Raw genomic sequence first — 15,991 nt, forward strand, 5'->3', positions numbered from 1 at the left:
TTTTAACTAATTGTCCTGAAGGTTCTTCAGTGGACAGTGTTCTTTACTTTGGGTTTTTAACTTCCTCAGATTTTTCTCTGCTCTGAAGGAAATGCATCTGGTTCCAGATGTGTCTCCGAGTTTCAGATGTGATTTTTCGTGTTCTCACAGAGGCTGAAAACATAAAGAGGTGTAATACAGTCCTTATCTTTGGTTTCCTAATGTCTGTCTTTCAGCACTGCCCTTCTACTTGCGAGACTTCCTGTAAACCTTCCGATCCAAAGATCCTTAGAGCCAACAGCCTGCCCCAGCACCTTGTGAATCGCTTCAGTCTGTTGGCTTTGCAACTCACTGGGTGTTCTTTCTGTAGCCCTGCCTTTAACACAGCCAGCTCTACTTTCAGGATATGGACAGAAGACTAGTCTTGTTGGTATGTGTGAAAACAAGCACTGATTCAGAATGCTTCTCCAGGAGCAGGAATATTTGGGGTGTGTTTTGTTCTTTCCACACAGTTAGCTTTTTATTCACCCTTATCTTTTTCCTGTACTTCTGCTGAACTAAGGGTATTTCAGCTGGGACACCTGTGAGATAGTGAGTTCAGTGGAAACAAGCCTGTGTGGCCTCCTTTCTTCTTACGGCCTTTCTGCTGTGTCCAGAACCTGAATATTGGTTACCAGTAAATAATGTTCTCTTTCCTTTGCCTGCTTGTTTTGGTTATGACAGAGGTGAACTGCTGTTAGAGCTCAAACTTCACTTTGAGAGGTTCCCATAATTTTCCCGAGGGAAGCAAGCAGAAAGGTTAGTGGCTAATTTTTTCAACAGCTTATAACTCCATAAGTTCTGACTGGAATTGTACTCTATCCCTACAAGGTCTTTGTCACTTTTGAACTGAAAGTTCTGCCACACAATGAGAAAGTATTAAATATTCTGGAGAAAGGTTTTCAGGATTCTTTTGTAACAGAATGTATGCAGTCTGAAGGCAGAACTTTTCACCAGCAAATACTGTGTTATAGTTTCTCTTCACATCTTAGCTATAATATTGATTTTGGTGGGTGCTTGTGTTCTGTAAAAGAAAAGTACAGTTAACATCTCTAGAAAGTCTGCAACCTGTATTTTAGTATACTGATCTAACATGATCTACATTTTTTTTTCTTTGTTAATATTCAGTACTAAATTGTATTCACTGGACCAGCTGAGATCAGTCACTGTGCTTTAGTGACCACTACTATGGCAGTCTCATTGCATTAATTACGCATTTTTATTACCAGTAAATTGCTATTTAGTTGTTAGTCATTGGTGTAAATCCATTAAAGATTGAAAAAGAATATTAAATAATAAAAAAAATTAAAGGATATTATGTATGCTTCCCTAGAAAATCTGCTCCTTTTATGCTTTTAAGTAGAAAGGAATCAAAGCACTGAAAAGTTTCACCAATCATTTTTGATTTCCGACCTTTTGGCCCTTTACAATCTTCTCTGTGGTCAATTAACAGACACCTTCCTTTCCCCTTCCAGGTGTAGATGAAGCTTCCTTCTTAAGGCCATCTGCTATTTTGTCAGCATTCTGATATGATGTGCAGGGCAACATAAAATACTCTCCCTTTGCAATTCACCAAGCTCTCTCTCACATTTCTTTTCTTTGTAAGTCTGATGGCACAGAAGAGAAGATTTTTGGATAGAAGCTTTAGCTGGCCATGTGTGGCCAATTTTAGAGGTTGCAGAGCTGGTAACTAGCAAGGTAGGGGAGTGTGCATCCTCAGTTAACTGCGAGCGTCTGCTGAGGGGGGGCTTATTAAATCAGAATTAAGTGTGCTTTTTCAGCTTGTTCTTACTTTCAATCCTTTAATTTCCAATTTTACAGTGATAGGTTAAATTTCTTACTTATGATAATGCAATTTAATGCCTGAATGTTTACATTCCTCAAGTTGGGAAAAGAATGTAGAACAGTACACAGTAATTATTTGAATTTAATGGATGGTGAGAATCACTCTGTAACCTTTCTTGGGCATTCTTCCTCTGTGGACTTTCAGGTTAATTAGTTCCTATGAAGTCCTTGCCCTGAGATGATTTTGTTAGTAACACTTTTATTAGTATTACATTACTGGCATAAATATATGGTAAAATTAAATAAGTGAGATACTTCATTCTCTCATTTACTTAGTGTCTAAGCTGGCAAGCAACATGTTTTTTGGTTGGCTTTTTTTTTGACTTGAGTTCTTATGTAAAAAGAAAATGATGCTGTAGTCAGATATGCAGCATTGTTTATGTTCTTTTACTGTAATGGCTATTTGGACAGCATTCTTAGTAACCACTCTGCATGCTTGTAAAGATTAGTGAGTAATATAGTTCATGGGAAATTTTATGAGCTGAAGTAGATAAGAGTATGAGATGTTTGTCTTCTGGATGTCTGCTTTAACCTCTAAAGATACAGTGTACATCACAGCCTCATTATGTTTTTCCCTTTTATTCCTATTGTAGTTGGTTTTGTGTCACAGAAAAGAACCTTTTCTTTCTCCTTGTATTTATCTTTTCTTTCCCCCAGCCCCCAGTTCCATTTCAGCACTGTCCACTTGACATTTTCCAATGTCGTTAACTCTGGAGGCAGTATTCTTGTTATGTTCCTATATTATTTATGCTATTTTTACAGTCAAAAATAAGTTGACTTTTTGTAGACTGTTCTCATTACTTAGCTATTCAGCTGATAGGTAAAAATACTTCTTTAGAGGAGCATAAAATTTTGTTCCCTTTTCTCTTCTTGATTCTGTTGTTTTTCAGTTATTTTTTCTACCTTAGTCTTCAGTATACAGTACTTTGGGGGGGGTTTTATCATGATAATTTTTCCTCTGGGCTTTTCCATATTAATTCTTCTGAGGCACTTTTTTTTTTTTTTTTTTCCTTACATGTCTCTTGCACTAGTTTCTCTTCAAGAGAAGGTATTTGGGCTGGTTTTGAGACCCTTCTGGAACTTTGACAAGTGCTTTATCTTAACTTCAGGGGTTTGAAGGAGAGAGAGCAATCAAAGTGGAAGTAGTGAGCTGAAATTGCTCTGAAACTAATGCTACATAGCTAGTTCAATATGTTTTTTCTATTGTCAGCTTAATCCATGACGGTTCAAACACCTAAACTTAAAAGGTTTAGAGCTTTCTGTTGGTTTCTTCTAATTACTTGTGATGAGCAACAGGTTTTTTTACTTCTTGTTGTACGTATTTGCGGTAAATGGTAAACAAAGTAGTGATAAATGCACAGAATAAATATTGAAATATTTATTTCAGTCAAACATCTATTGAGCAACTTGGAATCCAGAACAGTGATGTGGCAATATTATCGTCTTGTCATCACAAATTCTGCTGGGAAGATTCCACATTAGATAATGTTATGTTAAACTGAATCCTCCTCCCTCTTGTTTTTCACTCAGGAATGTTTCGATATTGTGATCGTGGAAACATGAGTCAATTTTTTTTTAATTTTTTTTTTTTTTTTTTTTTAACTGACTTACTCATACTGCTTGAAGGAACTACATAGCCTCTAGCTCAGGAAAAGTAGAAAAAGTAGAAAAGGGAATTATCATTAGCTTCATGAAAAATTCCCAGACTCATAATGAAGTTTAAAAGAAAATATAAATAAAGGTATAAAATTCAATGTGAAATTACTGTGTACTAAAGGTAGACTGTGTATGACTAATGTGTTAACCTTACATGTTATGTGCCAACTCATTTTTTAGGTAAAGAGAGTAAAGTAAATCTTATATTTGTGGGATTCAGTTAAGCATTTTATAGCATTAGATAAGGATAATGTTTTCATTAAACTGAAGGAGAAGGGGATTTGTGTAAGAAGTTCAGGGTGGGAAAGGAAAAGAAAAATAATCAGCAGTATGAAAAGTCAAACTAAGAGGAAGATTATTAAGTACTGTTCTTCCCATTTTAGAATCAACCTTTTAAGTTATTTTTGTTAAAGATGTTTACACAAGAAGTAGGAAAATGTTTGTGAGATGTAGAAGGCATCATTGATACACAGGAAGGTCAGGACAGGCAGAAAGATTTGAGTGATAGAGAGGACTGACATATTAGAAATGCAACGAGACTAGACTTTCAGTCTAAATCGTAACATTAATAACATGTGCACTAGTAGTACTAACTCTGTTGTCACCTGAGGGTTATTCAGTTGAAAACCACGGAACAGAAGTGTTACATTATTAAGTATTTTCAAGATAAACTGAGAAGAACTAGTGTGGTTGAATTAGTGGAGAGGCAAATGTGATTTTTAAGATGCATTGAGCAAGATATTTCTGGTATAGATACATAAATATTCCTATTACACAGAGCACTGTTAGCCTTTTATATGGTTTATTGTTTACCATTCTTGGCTTTTGTATTTAAGAACAGGAGCAAGTATGGGGAGGGGTTGTGAAAGATGATCAAGAAGGTGGGTAGCCTTTTATACAGAAAAGTTCTGAAATACTTTAACTTGTTCCATGTCAAAGCAAAGGCTGATTAGGGAGTGGGAAAGCTCACCTTGGAGGGTAAACAACAACAACAACAAGCTATGTAAGTTACAGGATAGTATTGACATCAAACAAAGTAATGTATGTAAAAGTAGAGCCAAGGTGAACAGGAGGAGATTCCTAAGTATCAACTCAGCTTCTAGATCATCCTCCCGGCAGAAGCAAGTAACCTCTTTTGTTTTCTAATAGACCTTAGCAGATAAAGAGGATTACATTATGCAGTTGCCTGCAACTCATGGATCTTGACTGCTTAATGTGGGATTTTCTAACATTCTTGCATTTGAAATAGAAAAGGTTTGGGGTTTCTGGGTTTTAAAATGGGAAGCATCTTTGTTACGTTTTCTGACTTTTTTTTTTTTTTTTAATGAACAGATGCTTTTGAATCTCTTTCTGTTAATATGTTTTCATCACATGGTTTTCTTTATCATTCCTACATAGTCAGTTAAACATTCTTTTGCTTAGAGATTTTCAACAACTAGGTCAAAATTGGTTTCATAACTGACCAGAGCAAATATTATATAGAGAAAAAATACTGAATAATTCAGAATTAATTAAATTAATTTAAACTTTTTAAAGATTTGACTTATAATTTAAAACCATCTTTCAAATAAATAATAATCTGGGACAAGTATACATGAATTTTCTTTTTTTAATTCTCATCTATGTAGCTGGGAGGAAGTCAGCATTCAAATAAGGATGTCTGTGGCTAAAACTGATACATAGTGTGTACCTTGCTCACTTTACATTAAGAATGTTTTTGGAGGATGTGGAAGTAATCTAGAAGAGAACAGCCAGACCAATTTGTCATAGAATCCTAGAATGGTTTAGGTTGGAAGGGCTCTCAAAAATCATCTTGTTCCAACTCCCTGCCATGGGCAGGAACACCTTCCACTAGACCAGGTTGCTCCAGGTTGCAACCCATTCCATTGCTTCACCAACCTCACAGTAAAGAATTTCTCACTCATGTCCAGCCTTTCACCCACCAGCACCCCCAGTCCTTCTCCACAGAGCTGCTCTCAATCTGTTCATCCCCCAGCCTGTGCTGATACTGGGTGTTGCCCTGATCCACGGGCAGCACTTTGCACTTGGTCTTGTTAAATCTCATGAGATTTCCACAGGCCCATTTCTCGAGTTTGTCCACGTCCCTCTGGATGACATCCCATCCCATAGGTGTGACAACCTGCCCACTCACCTTGGTGTCATGTGCAAATTTGCTGAGGGTGCACTTGATCCCTTTGTCTATGTTATTAATGTAGATATTAAATAACACCAGTCCCAAAACAGATCCTTGAGGGACACCACTTGTCATTGATGTCCATCAGGACTGACACATTAACTGCTACATTCTGGATGCAACTGTCCAACACTTTCTTATCCAACTAACAGTCCATTCATCAAATCAGGTTTTTTCCAGTTTAGAGAGAGGGATGTTGTGGAGGACCATGTCAAAGGTTCTACAGAAGTCCATATAAATGACATCTGTAGCCCTTTCATTATTCACTAATGTTGTCACTGTTGTAGAAAGGCACTATGTTGGTCAGGCAGGACTTGCCCTTGGTGAAGCCTTGCTGGCTGTCCCAAATCACCTCCCTGTCCTCCCTGTGCCTTAGCACCGCTTCTAGGAGGATCTGTTCCATGATCTGCCCAGGCACAGAGGTGAGGCTGACAGACCATTTGTTCCCTGGGTCCTCCTTTCTACCCTTTTTAAAGATAGGTACAATGTTTCTGTTTGCCAGTCACCTGGGACCTCCTCCAACTGCCATTACTTTTCAAATATAATGGAGAGTGGCTTGGCAACTAAATCCACTTATTCTCCTCAGGACTCTGTTGCAGCCGATCAGGTCCCAGAAACTTGTCTATATTCAGGTTCCTCAAGTGGTCGTGAACCTGACCTTTACTTGCAATAGGGGAGACTTCGGTGGTGGGTGGTGGGAAGAGAAGTTGCCATTGAGTATCTCAGCCTTCTCCTTGTCTGTTGTTACCAGTTTTCCAGCATTGTTTTTCAGCAGGGAACACTTTTTTTGACCTTCCTTTTCTGGTTAACATACTTGTAGATTCCCTTCTTGTTATTCTTTACATCCCTTGCCAGGTTCAGTTCCAGCTTCACCTTGGCCCTCCTCACCCCATCCCTACACAGCCATACTTCATCTCTGTACTCTTCCCAGGTTACCTGTGCTTGTTTCCATGCTTGTGCATTTGCTTCTTCCCCTTTAGTTTGACCAGCAGTTCCCTACTCAGCCACACTGATCTCTTGTTTTCCTTGACCAGTTTCTTGCTCCTGGGAATTGCTAGCTCTTGTGCTCCATGGAAGACTTCACTAAAGATCTGCCAGGTCTTTTCTGCTCTCTTGTCCCTGAGGGCAGTCTCACAGGGGAGCCTATGGACTGTCTCCTTGAAGAGCTGAAATTTTGCTTTCCTAAGGTTCAGGAGCCTAAGTTTACTCTTTACCTGACCCATATCCTTCAGGACTGGAACTCCACCAAGGCATGGTCACTATATCCCAGGCTGCCTCCAGTCTTGATGTCTCTGATTAGCTTGCTTGTATTGGTGACCAGCAGGTCCAGTATCACATCCTCTCTGGTAGGGCTGTCCATTACTTGACTCTGGAATCATAAAGCGGAATCATCCAGGTTGAAAGAAACCTTTAAGAACATCAAGTACAATATCAATGCAGCACTACCACTCTTAAACCACAAAACCAAAACATCCAGTGCCAGATCCAGATGCCTCTTAAACACCTCCAGGGATGGTGAATCCACCACTTCCCTGAGCAACCTATTCCAATAGCTGACCACCCTGATCATGCCAAATTTTTTTCTAATATCCAATCCAAATCAGCCCTGTCTTAACTTAAAGCCATTTCTTCTTCTTGAGTCTAAACAAACCCAGCTCCCTCAGCTGTTCCTTATAAGACAAGTTTTCCAGATGTTTCCTGAGCCTTGTTGTGCTTCGATGGACATGCTCCAACACCTCAAAGTGAAGGACCCTAAACTGCACACTACTCAGGGTCTGGCCTTACCAATGCTGAGTAGAGGGGGATTCCCTAGTCCTACCTAGTTGTTCCCTAGTCCTGGCTACACTATTCTTGATACAGGTGCCATTGGCCTTCTTGGCCGCCTGGACATTCTGCTGGCTCATGTTCAGCCAGCTGTCAACCAGCACCCTCACGTCCCTTTCTGCTGAGCAGCTCCTCCTCCAGCCTGTAGTGCTGCATGGGGTTGTTGTGACCCAAGTGCAGGACTCAGCACTTTGCCTTGTTGAACCTCATTCACTGATTGTCCATCCAGGTCTCTCTGCAGAGCCTTCCTACCCTCCAGCAGATCAACAGCCACACCCAACTTAATATTACTGGCAAGTTTACTGCACTCAATCCCTACATCTAGATCATCAGGAAAGAGATTAAACAGAGATTAAACAAGACCAGCCCCAAAATTGGGCTTTGGAGAACACCACTCGCAATTGACTGCCACCTGGATTTAGCTCCATTCAGCACAATTCCCTGGGCCCAATCATCCAGCCAGGTTTTAACCATTTGAGAGTCCACCCATTCAAGCTGCCAGCAGATGTTTTTTCTAGGAGGATGGTGGGGGAAGTAGTGTCAAAGGCTTTACTGAAGTCCAGGCAGATGACATCCACAGTCTTTCTCTCATCTACTGAGTCACTGTTATAGAAGGAGATCAGGCTGGTCAAGCAGAGCTTCCCTTTTGTAAATCCATTTTGGCTGGGCTTGATCCTCTGATTGTCTTGAATATGCTATGCAATGGCACCCTGAATGATCTCTTTCATAACCTGGCCTGGAACTGAGGTCAGGCTGACAGGCCCAATCACCCTTCCCCAGATCACCCTTCTTGTAGATGGATGTTACATTTGCTAATTTCCAGTCACTTCTTCATTTGACCAGAACTGCTTTTAGATTATTTGGAAGGGTTTGGCGAGTTCTTTTAACCAGTTCCCCCATTACTCTGGGGTAGATCCCATCTGTGCCATAGTCATGTGAGTGTTTAATTAGCATAGCAGATCTCTAACTGTCTCCTCCTGGTTTATGGGGACTTCACTCAGCTCCCCATCACAAACTTCTAGTTCTGGGACCTGGGTATTCTGAGGACAGCTGGTCTTGAAATTAAAGACTGAGGCAAAGAAGACATTAAGTATCTCTGCCTTTTCCTCATCCCCTGTCACTACTCTCTGTATTTAACAAATGCTGAAGATGTTCCTTTTGCTACCAATATATTTATAGAAATTTATTTTGTTGTCTTAAACTATAGCGGCCAAATCAAGTTCTAACTGGGCTTTGGCCCTGCTAATTTTCTCCCTACATGACCTGGTTAAGGCTGGTTAAGAGGTTACCCTCCGTGCATTCCAGGAGTCTCCTGGATTGCCTACAGCTCACCCTGCTACTTCCCCAGCTGATGTCAGGGTGGTGGAAGTCCCCCAGCAGGACAAGAGCCTGTGAGCAAAATCCCTCCTGGAACTGGAGCAACAAGGCTTCATCTATAGGCTCCTCTTGATCAGGCAGCCTAGCTGTAGTAGACACAGTTCAAGAGTAATGGACTGCAGTTCTCAAAAGGAGTACTTGGAAAAGAGAGCCTCTTTGTTCCCAGGTGTTGTTGTGGATTTGCTGAAAGAACCAGAAGGTTCACTGTGTGAAGACAAAAGTAACTATACTGGATGTTTCCTTCTTCAAAACATAGAACTCACATCTGTAAGAAATGCATGTGGCTAATGGACTGCTTAGGAAAATAGGATATAGCCAGGGAACAGCTGCACTAAGCAACTTGCTCCCCTAGAGAAATTTCAAATGTTACGGAGAAAGAGTTGTTCACAGCAAATGCTGTTTCCTACTCGCCTGCACGGTCCATGGCTTTCTACCCCTCCACTCTCAAAGCTCACAGCATTTTCCTGATTAAACTGTGCCAGCAGGGATGCCAGCCTGATTGACTTCATATGGAAATTAGCCAGATAAAAAAGTGCAGAGAATGACCCTTTCAGTAGAGCTAGCATCTGAAGAATGACTTTCCCATAGTGTCTTATAGCTCATATTTTAGTGGCCTTTATCTTGGCCACTAAAATGTGGTCCCAGTTCCTCTTCACTTTGCATTATGGAATGGGAATAGGGTGATACTTCCTATAACACTTGTGTAGTGGGGAAGTAATTTGGTTTATTTGTTCTTTTTTACTTAGTTGAAGAATATGTTGACCATTAGAATTTAGAGAAAACTTCACTGACTTTTTATGAGGCTAAATCAAAATAAACTTCCTGGTTTCTGTGAGCTGCATCTTACACTTGCTTTTATTCCCTTTCTAAGAAGAAAGCAACAGTATTCATCAAAAATATTTATGTCATCGAGGAATCCAGAGAAATGCAGGAAATGCAGTATGAACACATAACGTATGTACTAATACTTTGTCTTTGTGTGTGTGTGGATTTGGTGGCCAAAAAAGAAGAGGCCCCAAGGGCTCCTTAGTATGCAATTAATATTTTGGCTAGAAAAGCAGCAGATTGTTTCAGTATGCTTACATGTTATGACATCATATTCCAGTAAAATTATAATGAACAGAATTTTTGTTTGTCTCTGTGGCAAACCAAAATGAGTTTTCTAATTGTCAGCAGACCTTGGTGATTTATTTAATTATAGTGGCGCCCACTCACACCAACTTAGTTGAGGTCTGTCAGCATTTCTGTTATGAACCCCTATTTTTAGGGGTTTATAACTAGTTGTAAATATTTACTCATTGCTGGAACTTGATATCCAAGGTCACATTCATAGAACAAATATCCTTTTTCAGGTTAACTATTTTAGTGGCATTAGCTAAAAAAGTAGATTTCTGATGCTGTGGACTTAGAAGGAATAAAGGGAACCTGCTTTCTGGACCTCTTATTTGAAGGATCTTTTTAAGAATCTCAGCTGTCCAGAAGAGTCAGATGAAAATGAACTTGTTTTTATAGGTTATTTATGACTGATTGTGTATTATCCATTATCACACTTTGTTTTCTTCCAGCTGAATGTATAATTTCACATGCCCTTTTGTTGTCTTCTAGTCTTACAATCTTCTGTCATTTGGCTGTGTTGGTCAGCTTATGTTCTGAGGAGTCTGCTAGTATCACCTGAAAATCTCTTATATAAGAATATTTGCCAAGGAAAATCCTAGCATTTGTAGCTGCCATGTAGAATGCAGGAAGATACATATTTTCTAAATGAAGATAATTTAAAAACTTTTAGAGACCTAATGAGTCCATGTGTGAGGCATTACTCTTCGAAATCCTGTTTCAGTGGCAGAGGACTGAGGAGTGTAGAGCTGTCGTGTAGATGTTCTTATGATGGAAAATATTGTGCTTATATGTTATTGCAGAATAATCACTAAATTCTATATATGTATTCCAAAGATTGGTAATGCTTTCAGCCCTTTCTAATAACTCATATTTAGTATACTGGGAAGGTTTGTTAATGATCAGTGGCAGATACATCATTTTACCTTTGTGTGGGCTTGTTCTTTACATGAATGTACATCTTCGGGATGCAGAATCATTCATTATCATTCAGTTTAATTGTCACACTGTACTTTCAGGCTGCAATACTATGATTATTTTTAAGCCTTTTGTTAATGCAGTCTCTGTCCTCACCACTGAAAAGAGGAGGATGTTGTTTCCTTTGACGTGCTCCTTGTTGCAGAGAAGCCAATGGCCTTACAGATTTAGTTCATTTTCTGGGGATTTCAGGTGTTCTTTTGCACTTTCCTGGCAATGCTCATATTATCAGTGCTCTGTTACAACTCTGCTTGAGGCCAAGGAGAGCAAGAAAAATTTAATCAAAACCATGTAAAAGCCTAATCATTCTAGCAATGCCAAAGAGCTGCATGAGGCTCTAGAGCCACAGGCTGAATATCATTTTTCCTTATTATCACATAAATAGCTCCCTAAACACTCTTTAAAAGAAAAGGTGGGGAGGGGAGAAGGAAAAAGAGAAGGCCTGTTGTGGGATTTGAGTTTATAAAGTGGATTAAGTTCATGTGCATGCAGTGGAGAGAAAGGTAGGTCTAGTAACTCAACAGGAAATGGGAACTTCTGATGGATGTTCTATTTTCCCTAAATCTAGGTAGTTGCTAACAGCACTGCCTCATTTCTTTCAATTTAAAGAGGATTGTGAAGTCATGAGTTGGGATATGCTATCAATGCATGACACAGCTTGCATGACACATGCTTTTGCATGACACAGCTTGTCTTGTGCTAAGCACTAGCCAACACATGCAGCCATTACCAGTTTCACATCTTCTGGGGTGATGGGAAGATTCCTAGAACTCTTTGAGGAACTTGAGAGTACCTGTTGCTGCAGGGAAAAGAGAACTACAAGAGGCTATGGCTTCTAGCAAGCTCTAGCAGCTGCCAGTAAACTCTGTCAGCTACTCCTGGTCAAAAGGTGCATTGAGCTTTTCTTCCAGTCATCTCCTGATTAGAGAGGGTCAAGCACATGTAGGTGCTGGAGAAGAGCACATGAAGTGCAGGGCCTAGAGCACTACTTCCAGAGACAGCCAGCAGACACAGCAGATTGCACAACAGATGATGCAGAAGTGAGGACAGGGTTGTGCTCAGCAGTGCTGGTGATGCACCACCTGGCACAGTTCCTAACACCATCTGGAGCTGCTCTCCTGGTACATCAGAGACCTTGAGTCAGAGCTAGCTCCAGAGCTCTAGCTAGGCTGTAGAGATAGTGATCTTGTCTGCAGGAGGTGTGCTGTGTCAGAGGATTTGTGTTACCAAGCAGAGAAGATGCAGGAGGATGTCAACAAACTGCTGACATCACTTGATCAAACAAGTAAGAGATCGCTTGTATCTTCTCTAAGACCCTGCAAGTGCAAGAGCGTGAATGCCCAGCCTTACCAAAGGAGGAGCAGAGAGAGTCAGTGCTAATTGGGCTGGGAAACTGGGAGGGAGTCCTGTGATGACAAAAGCTGGAAGCTGGTAATGTTTGGCATTGGGAGGAAGATTTCTGCTCCATCTGCAAACCTCCAGCAATATCAGTGCCAAGTGTTTGAATTCCATGAGGCGTGTAGGGACTTTGTAATAGTTTTCCAGAAAGTGTGATCCGACACTAGAACTGGTCATCCAGAGATGTTGTGGAATCTTCATCCTTGGAGACCTCCACAATACCTCGGACAAGGCCTGAACAAGAGAGTGTAACTTCAGGTCTTGACCATGTTCTGAATGCTGCTTTGGACCAGATAACCTCCAGAAGCCTTTCCAGCAGGAGTTATTATATAATTTTATGAAAATGTTACGTAAGCAAAAGCATTTCCAGGCCTTAATAATTCTCGATAAATGTGTTAAACTGTAAACAAGAAGTTTTTGCATGTCGTAAACCCACTTTTTGCATGTTGTAAAGGCAACTTAGCTCACTCCTCCAAGGCCCTATAGCCAGAGGCCTGTTGGAACCAGTATTATGCTTGGCTCTTTCCATATAAATGTAGTTTTAGAATAAGGCACAAAGTTCAGGGACATTGAGGCCAGAGCACTTATTCACACTTGTCTGGTTCTGAAGTGTGCTGCTCTATGGTAAACTTTGTATTTTGTTTTACAGTTGAAATGACTGGGTTAAAATTAATGAAAATTCAGAAAGTCTTGATATAAAAGTGTTGCCATCCATGTCCACAGAAGAAAGTGGAGAGAGCACACTTTAAAAAGAATCCTTTAAGAGGAGTAAGGAAAATATAATACTGTGTTTGATTGAATCTAGTTTGAGTTAATCTTGTTTTGTTGTGATGGACCTTGCTTTTGTCCATGCGTTTGGAGAATCCTGGAATCCTGGTCTCTCTTACATTCTGTAAAATATGAAGAAGTTATTTGTCAAGTGAGGATCCATTTCTGCTAGGTATATTCTTTGTCATCTGACTTTGTTGTCCCTTAGAGCTGAGCTATGATGACAGATTTCATATGAACAACCTCACAATCCTTCTTCCTCCATGCCACTTGTCTGTGGGATGGGAATTGTCTCCCAGGCAGGGCTTCCACTGGAGTTTTTGATTGTCCTCAGGTTTCATCTTCTCAAGACTCAAACCAAGAAGAATGCAGAGCTAGGCTGTTGGGCTGATGAACAGTAGAGCTCATTGCAGAGCTCCACAAATGTAGGTAAAGAGCTGGTTTTCACATAGGAGCTGCTGTCAGAACTGCCTTGCTGAGGAACAGTCCATGTATTTGAGTACTGGGTCTTATTCTGGGAGAAAAGATAATGTTTCATCCCCAAATACTACTCTATTTTACATCAAATGGATGGGTAAAATTCCTAACTTGTATTATTGTTTTCTTTTCATGACTTCCTTCCAGGTATCACTGCCCAGTGCCTAAAATTTTCTATGTCCAGTTAACTGTTGGCAACAGTGAGTTTTTTGGTGAAGGAAAGACTCGTCAAGCTGCTAGACATAATGCTGCAATGAAGGCCCTTCAAGCTCTTCAGAATGAGCCTATTCCAGAAAAATTACCTCAGGTCTGTGCTTCAGGAAACTTTTTTTTTTAATAACTTGCTTTTTCACTACTATGTCTTTAAGTGACATATTGCTGTTTAAAAATTAAAATGTTGTGTCATATTTAAAAAAAAACAATGAACAGAAAAATTATTCTCAGAATAATCTTTCTAAAGTGAAAGCAAAAATATAATAATGTTTCCCTGTCAAGCCAAGTACTTGCAAGACCTCTGGGAGCAGCTGAAGACCACTTGGGATACTGTAGGTTCTCAATAGCAGGTGTGTTGTTGGTAGGAGACTAAACTGAATCCTCAGTCAAGTAAATCTCTGTGGCTTGGTTATGCTGAGGTTAAGAGGCATTGGTTGCAGGTTAGTCATGAAGAACCCCTCTGTCACTCCATGGGTCAGAGCTGTAGGTGACTGGAGAAGGCTGGAGGTAACACTTTGCCGAGATCATGATGGAGGGAGTACAAAGTGTTGCATGGAGTAGAGATGAGTGTAGCTCTCCAGAGAACTGGAGACTGGTTGAAATAGAGTTTATGGGCTTCATGCTGCCAAGGTTCAGGCTCCTCCCTGCTGCTGCTCATGGAGCGCACACAGGGCACCATTCAGTGGTGGGGGGTGCTGTCCCCATGGGACATGGTCCATCTTAGTAAAACGATTTCCTTCAGCAAAACTGACCAGCTTGGTTATCTATGGAAGATGATTGAATCATCACTCCTCAAACACTGGGCATGGATCAGAGCTGATACACATCATACTCTGGCTGCCCTCAATTATAAGTTGAGCTTTCTTCCCCTTGTTCCTGAGGGAGCAAGGACAGACCTGCTGGTACCCATCCGGTAATCCCATTAGTAACTCAGTGAACTCGACTGGAATAGGATCCATGGAAGATAGCGCAGTAGTTACTTACATAGGTCTATCTTCTGGCCTTCATGGCCATCCTTAATGCAGCCTTCTGTATATTCTTCTTCCATTTCAAGCTATCCTTTCTTTCTTTTATTAGAAAAAACTTAATTAAGGATAAAATATTTTGTCTATATTAAACCGCTGAAAAGGAGTATTGCCATCTTAATACCTAATTGCATAAATGTGTAGAAGAGCATAAGGTGAGCAGAAGCAAGAAGCAATCAGCCAACAGGGCAGGGCTGCTGGTGAATGTGCTTTCACAAAGAGCTATTGTGTGTCTGCCAAAGCACCTCTGCTGTCTCATAGATGTGAGACTAAGAAAGGCCTTACAATTAAAGTGACAGTTGTGGGAATGAGGATCAAATTTAAATCCAAAGTGCCTGAGACACTCCTGAACATATTTTATCTTCCTAAAGCTGGAAACTTTATTGCTCAGTACTAATGTCTAAGCCTTGATCTTTCCTTTTCTCCACTCAGTGTTAGGTTCTCTACTATGTTCGGTGAAAAAATGTGCAGGGAGTTAAATTGTAAAGGCAGAAGGGACAAAGAGGGATTTTCTGGACAGATATGTTTGTGTTAATCATGAAAATTTAAACTGTAGTTTCTAGTTAGGCTACATATACCTGGTTGAACAAGAGTACAGCTAGAAAACCTAGACATTCTTGACTTGAAGGCTTGCTGACAGTCCAGTGGGCATTATATTATTTTATGTAAATTATGCCAGTGTTTTATTATTCTCCATTTTAAAGTAATTTGTGAGGTATTTCTTCTAGAATTCACTTAGCTTCATTTTCTATTTAATTGGTATTTTCTTGTGTTTGCTAAATATAACCAACAGATATCAAAAATCTCTCCCACATATACATTTACAGAATATTCTCAAGTATTTTTGAATCTTTTTATAGAACTGATTGTTTTCGTAGTGTCTCAGTGCAAAGTTGTTTTTTCTAATCAGTAGTTCTTTTTGTTTGTTTGGTTTTGGTTTTTTTGTTTTTTTTTGTTTTTTTCCCAGCTTTTTAGATTATCAGTGTCCTATATAAAGCACAAACTTAATTGAATACAACACCAAGTAATATTCTCAAGGTTTTTAATGGAATAGTAGTATCCCATTCTTTGTATCCCAGACTTTTTTTACTTTTAAATACTGTGC

The 15,991-nt window shown here is 39.9% G+C and overlaps 1 protein-coding gene across 3 annotated transcripts in view; it reads left to right on the top strand.

Annotated features, from left to right (window-relative positions):
• The window catches only part of STAU2 (staufen double-stranded RNA binding protein 2), a 170,243-nt gene that overhangs the window by 38,947 nt on the left and 115,305 nt on the right, over nucleotides 1-15,991 (top strand). For all 3 annotated transcript variants that reach the window (XM_040064828.1, XM_040064903.2, XM_040064976.2), the window contains exon 6: nucleotides 13,796-13,955. In XM_040064828.1, the coding sequence (XP_039920762.1) occupies nucleotides 13,796-13,955 (160 nt within the window). The remainder of the gene's footprint in view (nucleotides 1-13,795; nucleotides 13,956-15,991) is intronic.

Source organism: Hirundo rustica, chromosome 1 (genome assembly GCF_015227805.2).
Source record: "Hirundo rustica isolate bHirRus1 chromosome 1, bHirRus1.pri.v3, whole genome shotgun sequence".
NCBI lineage: Eukaryota > Metazoa > Chordata > Aves > Passeriformes > Hirundinidae > Hirundo > Hirundo rustica.